This window comes from Camelus ferus, chromosome 5 (assembly GCF_009834535.1).
Source record: "Camelus ferus isolate YT-003-E chromosome 5, BCGSAC_Cfer_1.0, whole genome shotgun sequence".
Classification (NCBI taxonomy): domain Eukaryota; kingdom Metazoa; phylum Chordata; class Mammalia; order Artiodactyla; family Camelidae; genus Camelus; species Camelus ferus.
The window spans coordinates 81455649-81478593 of record NC_045700.1 but is presented as its reverse complement, the minus strand read 5'-3'; the positions used below and the strand labels follow the sequence as shown (position 1 = coordinate 81478593).

Genomic DNA, 22945 nt, shown 5'->3' with positions numbered 1-22945 from the left:
TTAGTGGTACCAATATCAGGGAGCTGGGAGAGAGCAAGTGAGAGAATTAGCATCCTATTAGCAGGCCCGGGTAGCCCCTACCTCTCTTATTCCTACATCATTCCTCACCATCTCCATCCTTTAATCCTAAAGATAACAACCATGATCATGCCACTACCTTAAATTTAGGTAGAAACCACTTTGATATTCATGAGCACACAACAACCCTCTGTGGCAGAGCATCTTAATCCCATTTGACAGGTGAGAAAAATGAGGCTCAGAAAGTTTGTGACTTGCCCAAGGTCCAAGGCTGGTAGGCAGCATAGCAGAGAATTGAACCCAAGGGCTTCTGGCTTCGTGTCTAATGTTTAGCCTCATATACTACAGTGCTCCCTGTCCCCTCAACCATGCCTTGATGCCCTCCCGCAAGTGTTAAACTTTCCATGCCATGAGCATAAACTGAAACATACCACTCACTTCCCGAATTTCTAAGGAGGCTCCTAGAAGCCAAAGAGGGGAGTGATTAAGAAGCACAAGTTCATAGCCCAGCTCTGTCATTGATAATTGCATGACCTTGAGCAAGTTGTTTACCCTTTATGGGCCTCAGATTCCCTATCTGCAAAATGGCAATGAAAACAGAGTTGTTGAGAGGCTGACATGATTTCATCCATGTGAGACACTTAGAACAGTGCCTGGCACGTAGGAAGTGCTCAGTAAGTGTCAGCTGGTATCAATACTACTACAAGTGGAAGAGCCGCAGAAGCCCTCGGGTAACTTGCAATTTGAAAAATGATAAAATGTACACACATGAAATAAGTGGAAGCTGGCTTACATCTCAAAGGGCAGTAAGTCTTCCTGCCAAATTGAAGATCCCAGCCACACCAATTCAAAGAAGACAGAAAGATCCAGGACAGCTTTACCTCCACCAGGGTAGATTCTGACGGTCCTTGGCCAATGGACCAATCTTTGCATTTGTAATCCTAACTTGGCAAGCTGAAGAGTTTCTGGAAGACAGTAGGGTGTGGGTTCAGGTAACCCCAGGTTGTCACTTAGACTGGCCTGGAATTCCCTCTTGCCATCTCCTCCCTACTCCCCAGAACAGAGCGCCCAGTGGCACATGCTGTTGTTGATTGAACTTGTGGTGAGTAAGACCTTATTTTACGAGAGAAGTAACATGGCTTTGAGAAAGAGCCCAGACTCTGGAGTCAGAGATGCTATATATAAATACCAACTCGATGCTTGGCACAGAATAGGCGCTCAATAAATGTCATTCTTCTTATTTACTATTGTTACTCTGCCGTGGTTTATGTCGTCATAATCTATGTGTCCCTCAGTAAACCTGGACTCAGCTTTGAAACAGACCCAATCCCAGGACAGCATGGCCTGCATCTGAAGGTTCTCTCACCCCTCTGGGGAGCCTACCTTTAAGCTCCAGAGATTCAGTTCATTTGTGCTAGGATGACATTTTGACATGAGTCCTTTCACTCCCCTCCAACCCCACCGGAGCAGGTAGCCTGCTTTGGCTTTTGTTGTTTGAGGGGAATGGGTGGGACAGAAAGCTTAGCAAGCCTTTCTGCTTTTCTTCATCCAGAGCCAAATTCTCAGGAAATCTAGGAAGGTTTGCAGAGGAGGAAAAAGAAAGTGTTTGCAAGACCCGCACTGTCTTGACCAGAAGCTAGGGAGAAGGTGGAAGAGTCACCCCTTGCCCTCCCCAATCAGCAAAGCAGAAGGAGTTTCCCTCCAAGATGGGAGGGAAGGGTGAGATCAGGGGAGCCCTACCAACCCCTTGGGATGGGGGCTTGAAATAAAAGGTGTTTTGAAAATGTAACAGTTTAGGCACTCGCAAGTGTGTAACCAAGATCCACACATTCACTCTACACTCTACCAGTGCCAGGTGTTGGATATACATCAGTGAAAAAAACCTGACTTGGTCCCTACCCTTGGGCAGCTTACAGACTACAAACAAGCAAAGACATAAATTTATAATTATGAAATCTGGCAAGCACCATACGGGGAGAGCACGTTTACAGGGAATATTCAGGTTGCGTAGTTAAAGATGCGAGCTGTAAGGAGGGGACAATTAAGCAAGGACCTGAAGGGTACAAAAGAATTAGCCATGCACTGAGGGGTGGGTTGGGGAAGCAGGAGAGGGGCCAGCATTCCGGGCAGAAGGAAGAGCTCAGGAAAGGCCCCCTGCAGGAAAGAACGGGACCTGCATGGGTATTTGGGGGCTGAGGATCTCGATGGTGTTTTTCGGGTAGGATGTGGTAACCCTGGAACCTGGTACCACAAAGGGACAGATTTAAAAAACTAGAGGCTGAACCAGGGTGGGCACTTTAGAAGATCTAAGAGGCAATACAGCTTCAGGGGAAGAGAAACAGGGCCCCAGCCACCCCTTGGTGAGAATCCCCTTTCTTAAGAGCCTCAGCTTTCTCACCTATGAAGTAGAGATCACATTTTTCCTTTAGAGTTGTACCAAGTGCAGTCATGTCAATGAAATGATTGGTACAAAGTAGATGCTCCAAAATGGCCATTACAATGATCACCTCCTACTGAAATCTTTCCCATCCTCCTGACCCAGCTCCAAGGTGCCTTTTCCCACCACCTCCCTGGGCAGTAAGCTCCCCAAGAGCCAGAGCATATCTGGTTTATCCCTACCTCCCACCCGTCTTCTCACGGAGAGCCTGGCACACTTTAAGAGCTCAATAATGTCTGTGGCATTGAAGGCGAGTGCACAAGTAATTATAGTAACTAATAAACTGAGAAATGTTTTTGTGGAGGGCATAGAAGTCACTGAGTCCAAGATGATCAAGTGACCGAGGATGGGCCAAGAAAACACATGCCATGGCCTGTTCGCACCCCCGGAAGTGTCTGAGGTTGCCTCGGAAGCACCCTGGAGAAACAGCCACTCATAAACACATGGGCAGTGAGATGCAGGCTATCCCTCTCTGGTTACAGAGGGCATCTCTAGGCAACAAAGCAGGTTTGTAATAACTAACAGGCAGAGGTTTTTTTTTAAACCAGCATTTATTTAACACTTTCTGGTTCACACGGTGCTTCCGTGTACATCATTGCGCTCAACAATTTTGTGAGCTGGATACGTTATTGATTGGTCTCATCCCTCACTAGAGACGAAGGAGCCACAGAGCAGCAAGAGCATGTTCTTGCCTGTGGTTAAAGAGCGAGATGCAAAACTAACGCATAATCTTTGGAATCTAAATCTCCTGTGCCTCTTCCTCTATGACCGTCACACACACTGACTCTTGAATAGGTAAACGCGAAATACTGCATGCCCCCAGAGACAGGCGAAGCAGCCACACAGAACTGTGGCTGAATTTCAGCCACAGCTAACCAATCTGGGCCAGGTCTTCTTAGAAGCTACTGCAGCATCCTGGCAAAGGAGGAGGAAGGATGTCACCTCTCACTCCACGTGAAATGACCCATCAGAGACAGACTTCCTGCTGAGAAAGAGGGATGGGTCTTCAAGCTCACCTGCTCCCCTTCTTTCAAAGTCTTAGGAATCAAGATGTATGCCACTCAGTCTGGCCAATGACCCCCACCCAGGACCTTACATAAATTTTTAATATAACTTTTGAATCATAATACATTGAGAGTTTTAATATCTTTTTCATCTATAAAGTAAAACTATAACCCTCAATACCACCCCCTCCCTCTTCTGCCTTGTTCTCATCTTCATCCCTCACCACCAATATCTGTTTATTCCCTCCAGAATCTGTTCACAGAAAGAGAGGCAAACGTGAATATATATTTTGCCCCCTCCCACCTTGTTTCTACAGAAAATGTAGCATAATGCTGTTAAGTACAGTTTCAGGGAGTGAATCCTGTACCTCCACTGCCTCAGGCCTCCACTGCCAGCAAGCCCAAGGCCAGACAGGCGATCGATAAGCACTCGTTCGAGGGGAAAGGCCAGAATGAGCGGACAGATTGATCTCTGGGGTCAGTCCAGGGTATGGAAGGCAAGTCCTGCTGACGGACATCTGTGCACAAGTGTCAGAGGCAGAGCAGCCCCAGTAGCTCAGAGGGTCTGAGAAGGAGGTGCGCCCTGGCACCTCCCCTGGGTGAGGTGCAGAGCTGAAGGTCAGACACTCCCAGGTGTGGTAATGACCTGGGCGGGCAACACCAGCATCTTTGTCTTCTGGCTCACCAAAGAGCACCTGCAGGACAAAGGGTGCAGCGGACTTCCTTGGATTGTTACAGAAAACAGATTTGTGCCCAGAGATTTCAAGCACAAGGAAATAGCAGAAGCTCCTCTCCAACTGCCCCAGCCTCACACCACTTTCTAGATCATCCTAAAATGACTGGAGATTATTCTACCCGACCCAGGCTGACTGTGACCTGGTGGGGCTTCTGGGAATGTGGTTGTAAAAGGGCCCAGCCTCCATGAAAGGGAGCTCTGGGCCAGAGGCTGGGGAAGGCCATCTCAGGACCAGCTCTGGCTCTTGTTTGCAGACGGTGCAAGATCACTGATCGGGGAGCGGGTTGGGGTGGGGGTGGAGGGTTGCACACTGCCAAGAAAGTGGACTAATATTTTTGGGAAGTTTTAATTTGCTTCAATTAAAAATTCAGGCCAGCTCCAAGCAAAACAGAAGTAGGTGAACTTATTTCCTGAACCTCTACACCGTCCTTTCTGGGCCTCTCCACCCTTCTGCAGGCCTGTCACTGAGGGACCTCCACCCTGGCCAGAACTTCCCAACTGGCCAGTTCCAAGATTCACCCCATTTCCTCCCTACTCTCCCACTAGAACTGACCAAGGCCTTGCTAGGGAGGAGACAGAGAAACCATCTGGCTCCAAGAGACAGAAGAAACCCTATCTCTGGGGCCTCAGCGCCAGCCTTCCAGGGATGGGTCACATGTATGCACTAAGGGCTCTTTTCTTGAGCTTACTGGCTCTGTATCTTATGATCAAAGGAACATGAGAAACATTTGGGAAGATCAGACGCTTTATAAACAATGCATGGAACATAGTAAGGACTCACTGAGCCATAGATGTTAGATTATGACCTTCACCATTATTTAGGGGTGTTCCTCTATAAATCTTCAATGGAGCCTTAAATACTGGCCTCACCACTCCCTCCCCCTCAGTCCTGGCCCAGAGAGAGTAGCTGTTTCGTGGGAGTAGTAGTTTATGAGCCACTGGGGAACCTCTCCCGCCTTGACATATGGTTTAATGGGCTCTGTGGCAGGACCTGTGTCCTATCAATCTCTGTCAGGTGAAGGAATAAATACATTCATCCATTCAGGGAATTTATGAATGAGTACATAATGCACGTGCTTCAGGATAGGAACAATGCTGCCTTACATGGAGGTCAGAAAGGGCAGAGTTGCCAAGAGTGTGCCCTAACTACCTAGCACCTTCTCCCACCGGGGACCCAGCAGTTCTTTTCCCTCCTTAAATCCAGGGACCTTGATGTGGTACTTTGAGTCCTTCATGAGGGCCTGACCTCCAGTGGCACTGATTCTTTCCCACATGGTTCCATCCTGTCAGGACCCAGAGTTTGCAGAGGGCTGGCTGGGTCAAGGTTAGACAGGACTCCAGGAGAATTTAGGTCTTCTCCAGCCTACTACAACCACCCTCCCTGCAGGAGGCCCCACCTTGGACTTCCCCAGAACGAAGCTTTACAGTGAGACCTGACCAAGTTATCAGAACATAGCCCTCTCCCCGGAACCCTGAGTTGAAGGACTTCTAATGGGGGGAAGGAGTCACCCCCCAGACCACCATGAAAGAACTACTTCCCTTCCCCTCTAGAGCCACACCTTCCAAACCCTCAATGTTGACCATCCCAATGGTAAGAAATAGGAATTCCGGAAACATAGTGGTCCTTGAAGTTCAAGTATGCAAAAATAAAACTTTTTTCTGTATAACTCGACTTTCTCCTTGTAATAGGTGCCCATTTCTAACCAACAGAAGAGTTAGCCTGGTAACATTCAAGTAAACTCTTCCCAATCAGTGACTGAAACTCAATGAATTTAAGTCTAATTCGATTACATCCGCATTTGGGAGCTGGCCTCTCCCACTCCCCTGCAGTGGACCCTCACACTCTCCAGCAGCCTCTCAAGTGGCCTCCAGGCCCCACCGTGGGCCCACAGGCTCTTCTGGGCCACCTCCCTTCTCCCTGCAAGAGAGATACGGGCAAGTGTCACCAATCATATCCTGCCAGGTCCTTCTGAACTGCCATAGCTCCAGCTGCCCTGGTCATGCGGCACATCTGACAGGTCACTGTCCTCCCTAATCCCACACAGGGAGCAAGGCACAGGGCCCTCCACCTTGAGAGCCCCTCAGCGTCAAAGGTTTGCACCTACACTACCTCTACTACCCTTCTCTGAAAACCCTCCCCCTCCCACTCCAGACTCTTAACCAGTTATGGTCCCTTCCAAATCTCTTCTTGCAGCTTAGCTCTCTCACTCAGAACTGAGAGATCCAGCATCTTTATTCACTGCAGTTCAGCTAGAAGGGGTAGAAACCACCCACGAATCAATACTTCTCCTAACATCTCACTACACTCTGAAGAAAAGAGAAAATTCAAAAATAGCACATCTGGGCCTGCCTGTGCTGGACAAGTACAGGAATATTCAGAGACCCCCCAGCCCAGGGCAGGGTTGGCAATGAGCCTGCTCTAAGTGGGGCTGGCACAGAGGTCCATGCGCTGCAGGGAAGGGGGAGGCAGTGCGGCCCAGTGGTTTGCCGACAGCCTAGGTTTGAAGTCCTATGAGCCTGGACTCATCAGCTCTCCTCCATTTACTGATGGGAACTTGGACAAGTCATTCACCTCCTCTAAGCCTCAGTTTCCTCACCTGTAACAAGATGCCACCCACCTCCCATGACCCCTGCGAGAAGACTGTTACTACTGAGCTCAGTGCCTGGCAGGTACGTGCTCCCAAAATGAGACCCATCTGTTAGTTCTCAAAACCACACACACTTAGCCAAGCCAGGCTCTGGGGCTCAAAAGCAGCTTAGCTTGAGTCCTCAGCAGTCCCTCCCCAAGCCCTCTTATCAAGGCCTCTCTACTCAATATGGAGGTCCCACTACTCCCGCTGTGTTCATTCTTCAGTGCAAGAAACAGATCCCCACTCAGGCCCACAGGTCAAGTCAGAATAGGGATGTATGCAGTTAGGACCCTTTCAGTGGCTCATATTTGACTTAAATCAACTTAAGCCAAAAAAGAGAAAAGGAAGGGGTCCTCTTTAGATCACATACCCTAAAATTCCAGGGGTATCTGCCCCCGGGCACCACCAGGACTTGACCCTGGTGGCTCCACCTCTCAGTTCTGTCTTCCTCTCTCTCTCTCTGCATGGTTCCACTTTCAGGAAGGCTCTCCCTGCAGGGCCAGCAGCTGCAGGCTTCTCCCCTCAGCAGCCCTCATGGGGGAAATCTGCCTCTTTCTTGGTTGCTCCAGCAAAAGGCCAGGACCGGGCCTTGTTAGCCCAATCCTAAACTGATCATGGTGGCCACGGAGTCAACCCAACCAGGCCCCGGCACTGAGTGAGGCAGTGCTGAGAAGGCAGGGACGGAAATCACCAGATGCCCACCCCACAGCCCAGCTCCACACACCCTCTTCTCAGTCACACTGTATTCAGTTCCCCAAGGCCTGAGATTCTCTTTAGTTCCCAACTGAAATCTGAAAGTGAGACTAACTGGCTCCGCTGTTTTGTTAGGTGGTGATTTCCACGCCAGGCCACACGACAGGCGCTGCTGGCTGAGGACGGGTGGAGGGGCGGGAGTACTACCTGATCCCATCAGCAAGGGCACAGCAGGGTCAGAGACGGGGTCTCACAGTTCAAACAAGGCTGCTTGGCCTGCCCATTGGGGAAGAGCTACGGGTGGGACAGTTCCTGTTAAAAAGAGGCAGCAGACCAGCAGGCCTCAGGAGTGATACCTCCAAGTACACCCCTGACATCTGGAGTGGAAACAACTTTATTGATACCTGAGAAAAAGTGCAGGACAAACATTCCTACTGATCACTTAGCCCGTCCCCTCGGGCCAGGTCACCCAGAGGCCGACCAGTCCTCCCGCCCTGCCCTTGAGCTGTGGGTCATTTGGGGCCTCCCTGGCCAGCGCCCAAAGGCGGAAGAAATCCACAGCCAGAGTCTGGAGAGAGAGCATCTGCAGCCATGGCTCCCGAGGCCGGGGGCAGGGCCTGCACAGCAGCCTCACTGGACAAGCTCTAGACCCTCTTGAGTCACGGTCCGGAGTCCAATGGAAAACAATTCCTCCCAGGGCTCCCGGATCCAGGCCAGCAGGGCTGTCAGCTGCTCCGGACACACAACACGGAGAGCCCAAAAGCTCTCCAGCCGGGACACCTGGCAGACAAGCAGTAGTGAGGTGAGACCCACAGAGGGCCACAGCAGAGCAGGGGGCCAGGGAGTCCTCGGGGATGACCCGCTGCCCTTCCTTGGCTCATGGCCTCTTCCCTTTCCCAAGCCTGTGTCACTCCCTGTGAAAGATCCTGACTCTGAGTTTTTTAAACAGAACCCAATCGACACTGACTGAAGAGCCCCAAAGGGCTTTCACATTCACCATCTTCTTTGATCCTGTTTCTAGAATGTCAATTCTGGAGTCAATTCCAAGGAATTGCTTGGGGTTCAGTTCCTAGCTCTACAACTTGTGACTTGGGCACGTCAGTTGACATCCTCAAGCCTCAATTTCCTCACCTATGATTGGTCTAGTAACTACCTCCTCACGTGGGGGCTGTAAAGATCAAATGGCTGGCACACAGGCCCAACCAATCACAAACTCAAAGAAGCCAGGTGCTTCACTAGGGCCTCCCAGCTAACCCAAGGCTGGGCAACGAGTCCAGGGTGTTCCACTGCCTCCCTTCCTGCTGTCCAAACCCCGTGACAGCCCCCCAGCGCCCCGCACCCTAATTTTCTGTGTTCCAAATACCACGACTGCCCACAGCAAGTTCCATCCAGCCCCAGTTCCTAGACCCGCTTCCCACACCGCCCACCACCTCCACCCCCACCTCTCTCCCCCCACCTCACACACACACACACACACACACACACACACACACACACACTCCCACACCTCGTCATAGAAGACCAGCCGCAGGTCCTCCGGGGCCACACGGTAGAGCAGCACGGAGCTCAGGCTGCTGAGCGGCTGCTGCTCCCTGACACGCACTGAAGGGCCTGGCCTGGAGGGCGGCGCCTTCACAGAGACCTCACCAGACACTGCTGGAGGAGGGTGCTCTGCCTGGGACCCCGTGGGGTCCTCATCTAACAGGTACAGGGTGCACAGAGTCAGCAACAAGGACACAGGGCAGGCAGCAGGGCCTGGAGGGAAAGAGGCAGGGTGAGGCCCGAGTGGAAGGCCACAGAGGAGCCCAGATCCCCCAGGGCGGCATCCCAGGGCCGCCTGGGAGAATGACCAACTGAGGTGGCCACAACGCGGCTTATGCCTCTGGAGGCCGAGGCCCTCCCTTTCCCAAACCCCAGGGATCTCTAGCCTCCAAAGCCTCTGAGGCCCAAGACAAAGGGAACCTGCCCCACCACCCATCCGTCAGAAAAAGGACCTGCTCTCGCCTTCACCAAAAGGATGAGGCAGAGCAGACCCAGATGATAAACTTCACATCACAGAAAACCTGGGCCCAAAAGCAAAGGTCTTTGGGCAACAGAGGCCCCAGGGCACCTCCTAGCCCCTCTCAGAGAGACTGGGAACAAGGAGACTGTTATTTGGGTAGAAGTCCACGTCCCAGCACTGAGAATTGCTACAAGGGCACGGAGAAGTGCTGGGGGACCGGGACAGCGACCTCACCTTCAACCAGGAACACCCGTAGGTAAAAGAACCGGGGAGGCTCCGAGGAAGAGTCTCTCTCCAGCAATGGCCTAGGGGGAAGGCGGCGGGCCCAGGAAGGAGAGATCAGCCAGGGGGTGGGAAGTACGCAAGGGGGGAAGAGCAGAAGGCCAGGCCTGGGTCAGGAGGCATGGGCGGGAGGACAGGCGGCAGGCCCGGGTGCTCAGGGCGTGCTCAGGGCCTGCCGAGGGCCAGGGCTTGTGGAGAGAGGGCCTGTGCTCCAAGAGCCACCGCCTGGGCCTCAGCCCGGCCTCCACCTCCTAGCCACTCACCAGAGCCGGTGCTTCGGGGTCACCTCCTCTTCCGTGGTGCTGACGCTGCTCCTCCGGGTGGGGGGCAGAGACTGCAAGACATCTGGACAGAGCCAGCCAGGGACAGGGAGCCCTCAAAGACTCCATCTCTTCCATCCCAACCTCTCAACACCTTCCCAATCTCCGCACTGCTAGATTTCAGGAACTTCCAAGAGGGACGAGTCCTGTTACCTGGCTGTCTCCATTGTGGGCACCGCACTTGGGCGCTGTGGCCCTTGGCCCCCACCCCACCTTCCCTCCTCCCCCTCCCCTCTCTCACCAGCGAGCTCCTCCAGGAAGGCCCGGCAGTGCTTGGCATCTCGGGGCAGCAGGACACAGCTGCCCGCCCCAGCTGCCCACTCCAGCCACAGGCTCTGTCCTGCCAGGCCCAGCTCTATGCTACTCAGATCCTGCAGGGGGACGGCCAGGGTCAGCTGCAGCCAGCTAGCCGGAGGCCCGCTGGGGAGACAGTGAGGGCAGAGTGGCAGAAAAGAGTGAGAGCAGAGTGAGACCACGGAGGCCCAGACCCTTCCCTGGCCGCGGCCCTGCTCACTTACCAGATCTCCCCTGTCACCTTCAACACATAGAGCCTGTGATCAGACACGACCACAAGACACAGAAACTCCCCAGGGTGGCCTGGCAATGCCACTGGCACCTAAGGGGAAGAGGACGTTGATGAGAAACAGGACTAGGGAGGCAGCTGCCAACCTGAGAGCTGGCTACTCGTGACAGGGCCTGGGCCCAAGTCCTCACGGGTCACCCACCCCAGCCATGCTCTCCACCCCACAGCCCCGCCTGCACTAAGACCTGCGTCAGGCTCTTGGCAGGTTTCCCTGCCTGTTATTTTGCCCCCTCCAACCCATCCTCCACCCCCTGACAGAACGACTGTCCCCAAACACAAAATCAATCAACACCTTCCTGCTTCCAAGCCTTCAGTGGCTCCTGCAGGCCTCAGATCAAGTCCACACTCCTTGGCAGGCACAAGACAATGCTCTGAAACCACCCTTGCCTGCCTGTTCATACTCCTCCTGGGACACTTGCCCCCACCCCACCCCCGGCTGCCCCAATCACGGCCAGTTCTCCCCACTAACTAATCTCTCAGATCTCCGTGCATTTGCTGCTTCCTTTTCCCAGAACATTCTTTTCCTCCCTCCTCTGTAACTCATCCTTCAAGACCTGGATTAGCCATCATCTGCAGGAAGGAGAGGCTTCCTGGACCACTCAGGCTGGACTGACTGCCCCTCCAGGGCCTAAGCCCGACTCCGGCACTTTCACACAGCATCACAGCTGTCTGCTCCTCATGCCAGGATAGAAGATGGAGGGCCAGACTGATGTACGCTATCTCCCTAGTGTCATGCCAGTGCTAGGACTGCCACGAGAGGGTCCGATAGCCGCGTGTATTCACAGTAACAGAGGAGGCCCCGTTTACTGAGCCCCAGGGGCCGTGCTAGGCAGCCCTCAGACATCAGCTCTCACATGTGTTCCATACTCCTTTACGGTAGCTATTGTCATCCCCGTGGAGACAGGAAACAGAGACTCAACTACCAAGGAGCGTGTTCACAGCCACACTGAGAGCAACTGCCAGGGTTCAAGCTGGAAGCCAGACTTGGTGGCTCCAGAGTGACTGCTCAGACACAGTTGGCTGCAGTGGAAACAGGCAGACACCCTGGTCATTTGGGGGCACAGAGCAGAGCCAGGCTGGCACAGACCTTGAGGCAGCACTGGAACTCCTCCTGGGCATCGGTGAACACCTCGACGTCCAGGAAGAGCCGGAGTCGGTGGTCCACAGAGCGAAGGCCACAGCGCTCAGAGGCTGGGGGCAAGTGGTGGGCCGTCAGCCTGTCCCCACTGCCCCGGTCCTAGCTCCCCTCCCCCAAACAGCACCCCTGTCTCTCTTGGCCTATACTCACGGGGGCTGAGGCTCCAACTGTGGTGGTCATGGGAGACTGGAGCCTGAGATGGGGCACTGCTGGTGTGGTTGCTGTGGCCAGGAGGGTCATGGACAGCACTGGGGGACTGTGAGGGGGCTGGAAATTGCTCTCCCGGTCTCTGCTCCCCATTGGGGGTTCCCCGGGACACAGCCAGGAGAACCACGTGATCACTACCACAGTTTGGACACACAGCAGGCGATTCTGGAGGGGAAATGGGCATAGTCCCCATGAACCCCGCTGCGTGTCACCACACCCCCTACCATGCTCATAACACACACACACACACACACACACACACACTCTTAGGCCCACCTGGGCCCACATTTTCAGCTTCACATACCACCCACCTTCCTAAACCACCTGATGACCCCCACAGGCCCAGCTGCTGACCAGTCGCTCCCCAGCCAGTGAGGGATGAGCAACCCAAAACCACAGCCCACAGCCTCCTTAAAATACACTCGGCCTTCTCATTTCAGGCCCTCTCAGGAGTGGGTCAAACACAGACAGGCCCTGCTCTAGGCCCCTCCCTCAGCCTTGGGCTGGGCGTGTACTTGATGTCTGAAAGCCCTAAATCAACAGGTGGGGAAGGCAGGGGGCCAGATAAGGGTCCAATTCCAGGCTCCGTCTCTCAAATGCTGTCATCTAAGCAACTGTGACAAGTCACCTAAGCACTGTGCCTGGCTTCTCATCTGTGAGATGGGGATGATGACAATGTCTATCCTGGAGGGTGGTCAGCATGAGCAAATGGAATCAGGTAATGGAATCCAGGACACGGATCAGAGACAAGACAGGAAATATTCTTTGAGAAGCTACAACAAGCTGGGGACGGGCTAGACCTTTCGACAAAAACTCCCCCAATTCCACATTGCACATGAGGAAGACAGATGACATCACTAACACACCCACCCAAGACCACAGGGCTGGGGGTCGTGGTGGCAGCTGCCAACTGCGGAGGACCTTGGTTCTGCGCCAGGCACTGTGCCTGGTGCCATTTAGTCACATTTAAACCTCCTAACATCACAGGGCACGTTCATTCTCTTTCTTGCTCAGACAGGGTAACGAAGGATCAAATCAAAGGAGAATGGAGCACACAAGAATGTTCACAACAAATGCCACCACCAAAGGGACCCCGGGGCCACATGACGCATGGAGTACAGACAGGGTCCGGGACGAGGTGGGGCTATTTCTGTTGCACACACTGTGCTGCCGGGCCTCAGGAGCCTGTGGTCACCTGGGCAGGTTCAGGGTCAGGAATGGAGAGGGCTGTTTTCTGGGTAAAATTTAAACCCTTGCTCTAGCGGCTGCCAAGAAGAGAAAAGTTAATAATAAAAATCATACATTTCAACATAGGTGTTATCAAGAATACTTTTTTCTTCCTCAGTGTCTTCTGAGGCACGGTTTTTTGACTGGTCTACAATGGAAAATCTCTCGTCTTGAAGAACAGAACAAGAGATGCCCCGAGGTGCTCCTCCGTATCAAGTAGCTCACAAGGTCAGTCAGGGAGGACAACCTAAGCCAACTCCCAGAGCATCCTACTCAATGGCCAGACAGCCCAGCACTGCAGGGAGGGCTCACTGGGCTTTATGCAGTTTCTGAAATATTAGCCAGAAAAGGGGGGAAAAGCCTCCAAGTTATGAAAAAATAATGAGTACACTTGAACAGCTACAGAGATTGTATTTCCTGACTTTTAGTGGGGGGAAGATGTAATTTTTTCTTTTCTTTGTTTTTTTGTAAATGTGGCAGGCAGATGGTTTTAATTTTTCCTCCAGGCAGAAAAGTTGGTCTCCGTCCTTTTCTTCCCTAGGGCTCCCCCTCCACATTCCCTCCCTCGAAGCCACTTTCCCAGAAGCAGCAGGAGGCGTGCATGGGGAGGGAAGTCAAGGGAAGGGCCTGTACCTGTCTTCTGGAATAGAGGTCGCCAGCCTTCTTCACTGTCCAGGCCCTGCCTGGGCTCCTCTGCCTTGAACTCATGGCCACAACGTAGACATTGGAGTCTGCCCTCCGGTGGGTCCCTTGTTCCCCCAAGCTGCTGCTGAGCTGAGGTGGCTGCTGGGGTCAACACAGCAAGCAGCTCCTGGAATAGGGTGGGCCAGACCCAGCTGTGAGCAGGACCCCAGCCCTCAGCCTTTCAATCTCCCCCCGCCCACCTGGGCCCCTGCGCTAGGCCCCGTCACCTGGATGGCTGCCTGGGCATCTGGCTCCAGCACCACATAGCGACGCAACTGCCGATCCCGGCAAATGTAGGAGAAGCGCAGAACAAGGATGGGGCCCCTGGGGCATGGGTCTGAGCCCTGCTCAGGAAGAGGGGGTCAGAAGGACTCAGGTTCTACTGAGAGCATGGAGGAAAACAACCGCTCCGGACTCTGTTCAGATGCTTTTGCTGACAGCCACGCTCTAGCCCAGAAGCTCTGCTCCTCAGCCCAGCCTCCCCAGCCACCTGGGGACCAGCCTTTGCCCCCACGGCTCCTCTCCCTGGCACCAAGCTCAGCAAGAGACCGTGGGAGACGCCCAGCCCGCACCTGGCACCCGACGCCATGCTGTCGGAGTCGGCTCCTGAAAGAAGCCCAGCACCTCTTCTGGAACCCTCGCTTCCCCTGCTCACCTCGGGCACTGCTTCTCTCTGGGTCTGGGTCTCCGTCTCTATGTCAGCTGCCTCCAGACTCTGGAGCTCAAGCCGTTCCAGGGTCCGAGCCGCTTGGAGTTCCACCTCAAACAGGTGGCCAGAAGTGACCCAGAGAAAGCATTCCCTCCCCCGCACGCCCCCGGGTCCCTCCAGGGGACACACCAACATGGGGCGGCAGAGCTCCACTGAAGAGAGACCAAGAGGGTGGCCCTGTAAGAAGGGTGACATACCCAAGACTGCCCTCCTGTGGGGTAGGCCATCCATCCAAAAGGGGTCAGGTGCCCGCACCTGGGTTCTCCTAACCCTCCCAGACACGCCACCAGCACCTGGTCCCAGCCTCCCCCGTGGTCACTGAGCACTCACCCTCCATTTCGTTGTGCTCCTGCTCCTCCTCCTCTTCCTCATTCCTCCTTTCCTCCCTCCTCTTTTCCCTGCTCCTCCACCACCTCCTCCTCCTCCTCCTCCAGTAGCTCCGGCTCCACCCTGACTTCCTCTGCCACTTCCTCTGGAGACTCCCTCTCTGGGGGCAGAGAGCCTGGCACAGTCTCAGGGCTCGGGACATCCAGGGGCAGGGTGCTGAGGGCAGGGGTCTTGGAGGTCGCCAGAACAGGGGTCCCAGAGGCCTCCAGGTGATTCCTATACTGCAGCCAGTCACAGCCAAATCGTTCTCGGAAGCTGTTCATGAGTTCAAGTTCCCGATGTTGCTGCACAAACCATCCTGGGCAGGTAGGGGAGTGCACAGGTAAGCAAGCCCAGCCCCACCACAACCCTGACAACCCAGCCTCTTCAGAGTGTGCTCCTCAGAGTGAAGTAAAGGGGGTGTAATGGCAGGGGGAGAGGGAGGTCAGAGAAAGGCCAGAGGCCTCCCCTCGGCAGCACGTCCCAAAGTCTGTTTTACAGAACACTGCGGTCATGTGCAACTCTGGAGTGCGCAGCACCTGCTGCTTGGGAGAGTTGAGATACACAGTAGCACGTTTAATGTCCTGAGATGTCCTGGAGGGAGGACACCTACATAACCCTGTTTACCCTAGCTTCTCCCAAGCTGATCGAGTCACGGAATCCTCTCATTATATTATCTTCTGACATCCCACAAAATTAACATTCCATGGAAAACCCTTTGGAAAATGCTGCTTGGGGACAGTCTCTGCTCCTTTCCCCAGACTAAAAGGAAAGAAGGACTAGGAGAGCCGCCACAACGCTCCACTCCACCAAAAAAAGAAGTCCTCCTGACTACAAGACTGGAGAGTGCTGGACTGGGGCAGGGGGCAGGACTGACTCACCAGCCGGGGAGGGGTCCAGAGTCCGGGGCTCCGGGTCTGTATCACTAGGTTCCGAGATACTCGCCCACCTCACACGGACTCGGCTCTGAGATTGGGTAGAGGGACCACATTCTATGAAACCCAGGGCCTCCCACCCTGCCATCTGGGGCCACCTACCTAACTACCCAAAAAATTCACCCACAAGCAAGGATAAGCCCTTACCATTCCCAGCACAGCGGCAACCCAGAGCCCTCGTAAAGGCAACCGACCCCTAGCACGAGGCAGCCTAGGACACCAGTTACCTTAACCTTACGAACAGGAGGCTGGGCCACAACGCCTCCCGACGAGGGGCTGTCACTCAGGTCGGGGCCGCCAGAGGTTTCGGTGGTACTCCCCACTAGCCAAGGCAGAGGCAGGGCTGGGGGCCCAAGCCCTGAGGATGTGGAGGCCTGGTGCGGGGTGACAGGAAGGAGAAGGAGGTTGGAGCCAGGAGAGCACCTCTGCCCTGCCCAAGCTGGGCCTACTTTCCAGCTGACCAAGAAGACCCTGACCTGGACAACCATCTGTTTCCCTCAACTAGCGCCCTCCCTTCATGTCCTCCCAAATCGACCCCACCCCCTTCACTCCCACCACACAAACCTGAAAATCAGTCAGTGACAAGGCCTTTCCATCAAGAAGGAACTGAGCAAAGATAAAAGGGGAGGGGCGTTGTCAGTGGGGGGAGCGCATGCCCTAGAGAGCCCCAAGCTGGGGCTGGGAGCCCTCCTAGTCCCATAAGGACCACCAGGCTTGGTGGGTGTAATGGCTTAATAAGCAGGGGGACCAAGGCTTTGGCCCCTCACCTAGGGGTGGGGTGGGGAGAGGCAAGAGGGCGCAGGCGTGGGGAGAGGCCTGGGCAGGGAAGGGAAAGCAGAATGGACTCAGGAAGACCACTCACCCCGGTGGCGGCGTCCCTGGCCTGGGGTGACAAGTACTGGGCAGTGGCTGCTCGGTGCGCTGGGTGGAACCACAAAGGATTCCCCTCCAGGTAGAGCTGAGGGGCAGGAAGAGACTTAGGTGGGCCATGGGCCTCCCTGGGTGAGGAAGGGTACTGAGCAACTCAGCATGGGAGGGAGGGAAGGAGGGGCATGAAGCCCACCCCCAGGTCCTCACCTTTCGAAGCTCAGCCAGCAGCCATAGCGGCGACAGCTCCCTGTGTCCTTCCAGCAAGTTGTAGGCCACATCCAGGTGCCGCAGGTTCCGCAGCTGCTCCAGGCCTGGGACAGAGGTGAGAAAGGAGGACGGGCAAGTGGGCGAGCAAGGCTGGAGGGGGTGTGGGACAGGGTGGGGGCGTGCTGCAGGAGGGCGCAGCAGAAAGGCCATCCTGGGCACCTCAGACCTGCCCAAAAGCCTGCATGAGGCTCTGGGGGACACACGGGTCCCAGGCCACCCTGAGTCACACAACACTCCCATCCCCACCCATATCTGCCCCGCTCCCCCACACCTTGGCCTCCCCTCTCCCCCACCACATGGCCTCACTCACCATGCAGGCTCTGGAGCTCATTGCCTCGCAGTATCAGGGTCCCCAGAGCAGCTCCCGAGGGGCCCATTTTCGGCACCAAACGCAGGTGATTATAGGAGATGTCCAGATGGCAGAGCTCAGACAGTTCCTGGGAGTGGTGGGGGTGATGAAGATTCTCTCCTTGACCAAACTCTAGCCAGGCTCCTCTGAGCCCTCTTCTCGACTAGGCCTCAACCTTGACCTATCAAGACTGCAGACTCTCAACACAAATGATTTCAACCACTCTTCTACCCACTACCTTCACACTAAAAGACTTAAACAAATCTACCACAGTTTCTAACGGCTCCAGAATGACAACTCCAGCCCCCTGACATTGCTGCCCAGAAAAACTCGAGGCTGCCAGAATTTCATTTGTTTCAGCCAACACCTGAAGAGAGGGCCCCTGTCTTCCAGCCTCCATGGGAGGGTAAGAGTCTAACTTTGGCAAGTAGCAGCAGGCAAACCCAGACAGGTTTCACGTGGACTGATGCCCCCTTCCTGCTTTTTGTAAATTTCCACTTCCCTGACTTCAGAGGAACCTGGCTAGAGTTTGGTCAAAGAGAGAATCTGCTCAAGGCCCTGCCGTCCACCTCCCCACTCCCTCACTCTCCCTTGAGAACAGCTGGTTACCTCTGCACAAATCAAACTTGAGTTCAACTCATGCTGAACAGTTTATTACAGATTAGAATGGTTTTACCACTAGTTAAATATCACGACAGTTTATTAACATTTTAACTAGTATCTGCTTTTAGCCCTGACAGGGAGACATGGGAGAAGGGTTTTTCATCTTCACCACAAAAGCTACCCTTTTCTGAGCTAGGTGCTGGGCTAAACAACATCAGATACTCTTCACAGTCATCTTAACACCATAAAAGTAGATACTTCTATGATTTACTTTACAGATGAAAGAACTGAGAGATTAACTAATTTGTCCCAAGTCAAACAGGGATTAGGAGTTAAGATTTAAATGCTGGTTTGTCTTATGTTAGAGCCTGTGCCTCCAAACAGTACTGCCTCCCCAGATGTGGCTCTATGTGGGGCAGAGGAGTGGGGAGATAGGCAAGAGCAAGTTTAGAGTAAAACCAAGTCCAAAAGAGAGGGTCAGAGGAGAACGATCAGAGGCCCGTGTGGCACCAGCTCAGCCAGGCTGCTCATACCCACCATCAGGAAGCCCTCGCAGTCCTGGACTTGATTGTGGCTCAGGTTCAAGAAGCGCAGAGCCGACAAGAGACGCTTGGGGGATGGGAAGAAAAATTGGGAAATTAAACGTCCCTGGGCAGCCAGCTGGCCCTCCCCACTAAAGACCCATCCCTGTCGTTCCCCAAAGCCCCTTCCAAACTTCACTCACCAGCGAGCTGTCTAAGCCAGTCAGTGCATTGTAGCTAAAGTCAGCGGAGAGCAGAGCCAGCCAGGGCAGGGCAGAGCAAAGGTCACCACCGCAGGCTGAGAGGAGCTCCTGAGCAGGCAGACGGGGGCTCTTACCTCCACTCTCCCCTCCCCCCATGCCAAGGCCACGGTCTGTCATCTGCCCAATCATTCACTCTTTAAATACTAAGCTCAGTTGGGAGATGCAGGTTTAAAGAAAGCCCAGGGCCCCAGCCCCAAGGAGTTCACTGTGGGGAGAGTGGGGAGGCAGACAGGAGAATATGGACTACAATATGCTAGGTGGGACTGTAAATATATGGACAGGCACAGGGAGCAGTGGGGGCACAGCAGAGGGGGCAAGGACACTGTCCAGAGGGAGGCAGGAGGCAGGGAAGGTTGCAGAGAAGGAAGAATGTCGGAACTTGGTCCTCCGTGTCCCTCAGGACAAGGCATCTGGGTCCATCCCTCACCCTCCTCACCTCTAATGCCTGGAGGCTCCTGCTGCAAGTCAGGGTCTCCAGCTGGGAATAGATACCACGGAGGCCACGGAGGCAGTGGAGGGGGACACCTCGGAGCTAGGGCAAGGCAAGGGAGGGAGGAAGACTAAAGCTCACAGAAGACAGAAGTCTCATCCCCACTTCCCCTGACAGGGAGGATGGAAAAGATGACAGAGCCACCAATGGTTCAGGGCAGCATTAAATGGAAAAGGGCATGGGTGCCCCATCACTGCAAATCAATGAGCACACTCAGGTCTGCCCGCCTAGTCCCCAAACAAAAGAGGCCATCTCTCTTTCCCCTCTCTAAAAGGCTGCTCGAGTTTTGTGCACCAACATCCCCCATCACCCCATACCTCCAGCCGCCGAAGGGACTTGAAGGGGAAAATCTTGATGGGCCCTGGGAGGCCAAGATCTGGGACATGGACCAGCTAAAAGAAAAAACCCTCAGGTCACAGAGGCTGGGCACGTGTCCCTTTCCTTGGCCTCTCTTCCTTAGCACAGCCAGTCACAGCCCTCACAAAGTCTGGACCTGGGCCCTGAAGGCTTCGTGCATTCATGCCGTACCCCCAGCCCCACCTCCACTACTCTCTTGGGCTTTTTGTACATTCCCACCCCAGAACCTTGAGTGAAAGCGTTTTCTGCAGCACATCGAAGAGGAACTGAAGCTGGAGGATGACGGGGGAGTCGGCAGGGTGGGAGGGCAAAGCCACAAAGCCTGTCTGGCCAGGGCCCCATGGCCCCAGGTGCAGCTCAAATACTTGATTCAGCTGCTGCAGTGTGGCAGTGAACAGGTTCAGTGTGCTACAGCCAGACAGGACCACATCCCCTGCAGGGAGAGGGGCAGACAGGAGGGAGACATAAGGAAAGGCTCTTTCCCTTTATTCTAAGACTTGTGACAACAGGATACACCCACTCCAATTCATACTGTAGATCCTCCACTGCAGGACCAAACTTTCCATCTTTTCCTCACTCAAAAGTCTTCAACGGCTCTCCTCTATCTTCAAAGAAGTCCTAGCTTTTCAGCCTCATATATCAGATTGCTTCACTACAAGACCCTGACTTTTCTAAATTTTCCTTCCCCTTCTGCTCAAAACAGCCTGGTCTACTCACAGTGCTAGAAATACAGCTGACTTGGTTGCAGTCCTCTCATTTTCTGACACAACCCCTTCTACTCTGCTCAGCTCAAGACCTACCTTCTCCAGGAAGCTTTCTCAACATGTAACACTGCTGAACTTTTCGCTATAATCACTCACTTTACATAAAAGTTGACTGGGTGTTTCATCTGTATTTCTTTTTCCGATTGCAAAAGTAACATGCACACTTACAGAAACTTTCAAACAACACTAAAATGCATGTCATGAAAGAATAACCACTCATTATAGCACTAAGGTATTGGTATTACTGTCACCAATCAGACTGTCATCCTTGAGGGCATCTTTTGGTATTGATTACTGCATCTAAAAAGAGTACAACTATAAGGTAGGCATGCAGAAATTTTTTTTTAATTTTTTGAAAAAACAAGCACAGACTAAAAGGATGCTGCAGAAATAGTACAGAGAGATCCTCTTATACCCTTTTGTACCCTTAAAATGACCCCTCAATGGTTATATTTTATATGGAGTACAATATCAAAACCAGGAAAACATAGTTCTATGCCATTTTGTCCCGTGTAGATTCCTGTAACCACCACCACAATCAAGATACAAAACTATTTCACCACTGTAACACTCTCCCTCCTGCTACCTCTTTAGTCACTTGCACCAGTGCACCCACACACTCACACGCAAACACCCATGCACACACGCACGCACGCACGCACGCACGCAATCATCCCTAATCCCTGGAACCAAGTCAGATTTTTGCTGAATAAATTATCAAATCTTAAAACCTTGTATTAAGGTTTTTCTATGTACTAGACACAGGATAGATACAGACATGATTCAAGGACTCTACCCACCCTCAAAGAGCCTCCCAGTCTAGAAAAGGAGATAAGACACGTGCACAGTTAATATTACAAGCCAGAAAGTAAAACTGCTATAAAGAGAGATTCCACAGATACCATCAATAGGGGTACAGAGTGATGGAAGGCAGTTGACATTAACTAAGCAATATGGGCTAGACATATGTTACTTCATTTAAATTTTATCATAATCTCCTAAAAAGCACTGTTAAAACACCTCTTACGAATACGGAAACTGGAGCTCAGAGAACTTAAAAATCTCAGTTGAGATCATACAGCTGGTAGGAAGTTGCTACTTCTGTCTTATCTCAAAGTGAGGACTTGTTCTGCCACAACTAATGCCAACCACTACTGAACAACTACTATGGCTCCACTCTGCCCAGGATCTGAAGGAAGAAATTATGATTACTACCAATTTTGAGCACTCACTACGTATGTAAACACTGTACTAAATGCTTTATATGAATTAAAATTAACTCCCATAACAACCTTTGAGTTAAGTACAATCATTATGCCATTTTGCTGGAGAGGAAAACTGAGTCTCAGAAAACTTAAACAACTTGGTCAAGTTTGAAAGAGTTGGGATTCCAACCCAGGTGGGGTCTGACTTCAAATCTTGTGCTTTTAGTTATACTTAACGCTATGCCACAGAACAATGATTATAACCACTTCTTGGTCTCGAAGGGTTAACAGCAGAGTAACGACCATTTTCCTCTGAGAGTATCAGGGAACGCTGGAAGGAAGTGGCCCTGGAATTTGGCCTGGAAAGATGGCTATGGTTTAGACTGTCAAAAGACACAGGACACCAGACCGAACAAACTCCGGAGGAGTGAAGAAATGAACTCTTTGACACCCAAACCCTCGTGACCTTAAACAGCTGGAACTCCATGACTTCTAAAGGGGAGTGACTCTGGAAGGTAGGAAGCACCCCATCTTGCCCCAGCATCAGCCCACCAGGAAGTCCACTCACCGGACTCCCGCAGCAGCCACGCGAGCTTCCACACCAGGGAGTCCCGGGGGGCGGTCGTCATGGCCACAGGACGCTGGGGGCGGAGCCTAAGAAAAAGAGGAAGCGGAAGAGCTTCAGGTGGGTGGTAGTGCCAAAAGGCCAAGACGTTCGCACAAAAAGACACGGGGAGAAAAGAGCATGAAAGAGCAAGAAAGAGCACCTCCATGGTGCCCTTCCAAGGAGTAAAAGGCCCGGTTCCAGCCGACTCACCCTCGTATGTGATCCTCCCACCAGCTCTGCAGCCCGACGCCTATCAATAATGGAGAGGAAGTCCCGCCCCGGAAGAGAGGCGCTCCGGAGGGGCGGCCGGAAAGCAGGACACCGCTGCCGGAAACCACTCCGTAAGTCGTGCGAAAGTGTCGGTTGGGGGTGGTGCCCGCTGGTTCGCGCGGGGGCGGTCCTTCGGCTTTTGCAGCTGCTGGGGCCCCGACCCCCGCCCAAAGCTGGACCCCTGTGGCTCCCGCCCCAAGCTGGACCCCTGTGGCTCCCGCCCCTTTGTGGGCCCCGCGCGGCCTGGGACGCTCTCTGCGCTCGCCTGGGGCCCCTCCCGGCTAGTGAGGAAAACTTGACTCGTTGTTTGCAGACTGGGCGGGGAAGCAAAGTTTGGAGAAAAGGAATTTTCTGTTAGGAAAAGACCAGTTCAAAGCAACATTCGTTTTCCAATTAAAGGAGAGCGTG

The 22945-nt window shown here is 53.4% G+C and overlaps 1 protein-coding gene across 1 annotated transcript; it reads right to left on the bottom strand.

Moving 5' to 3' along the window:
* Positions 1-7894: 7894 nt before the first annotated feature.
* Positions 7895-22594, bottom strand: STK11IP (serine/threonine kinase 11 interacting protein). Its single transcript, XM_006186922.3, is given in 26 exon segments — positions 7895-8298; positions 9026-9273; positions 9755-9825; positions 10066-10147; positions 10364-10542; positions 10641-10738; positions 11793-11896; positions 11994-12215; positions 13911-14088; positions 14189-14305; positions 14617-14822; positions 15001-15041; positions 15043-15355; positions 15918-16002; positions 16199-16345; positions 16536-16577; positions 16834-16929; positions 17049-17152; positions 17419-17545; positions 18598-18669; positions 18785-18892; positions 19281-19376; positions 19652-19726; positions 19919-20124; positions 22229-22314; positions 22478-22594. Coding segments are annotated over 25 exon segments (3228 nt in total). The 5' UTR covers positions 22290-22314; positions 22478-22594; the 3' UTR covers positions 7895-8148.
* Between the last annotated feature and the right edge of the window lie 351 nt (positions 22595-22945).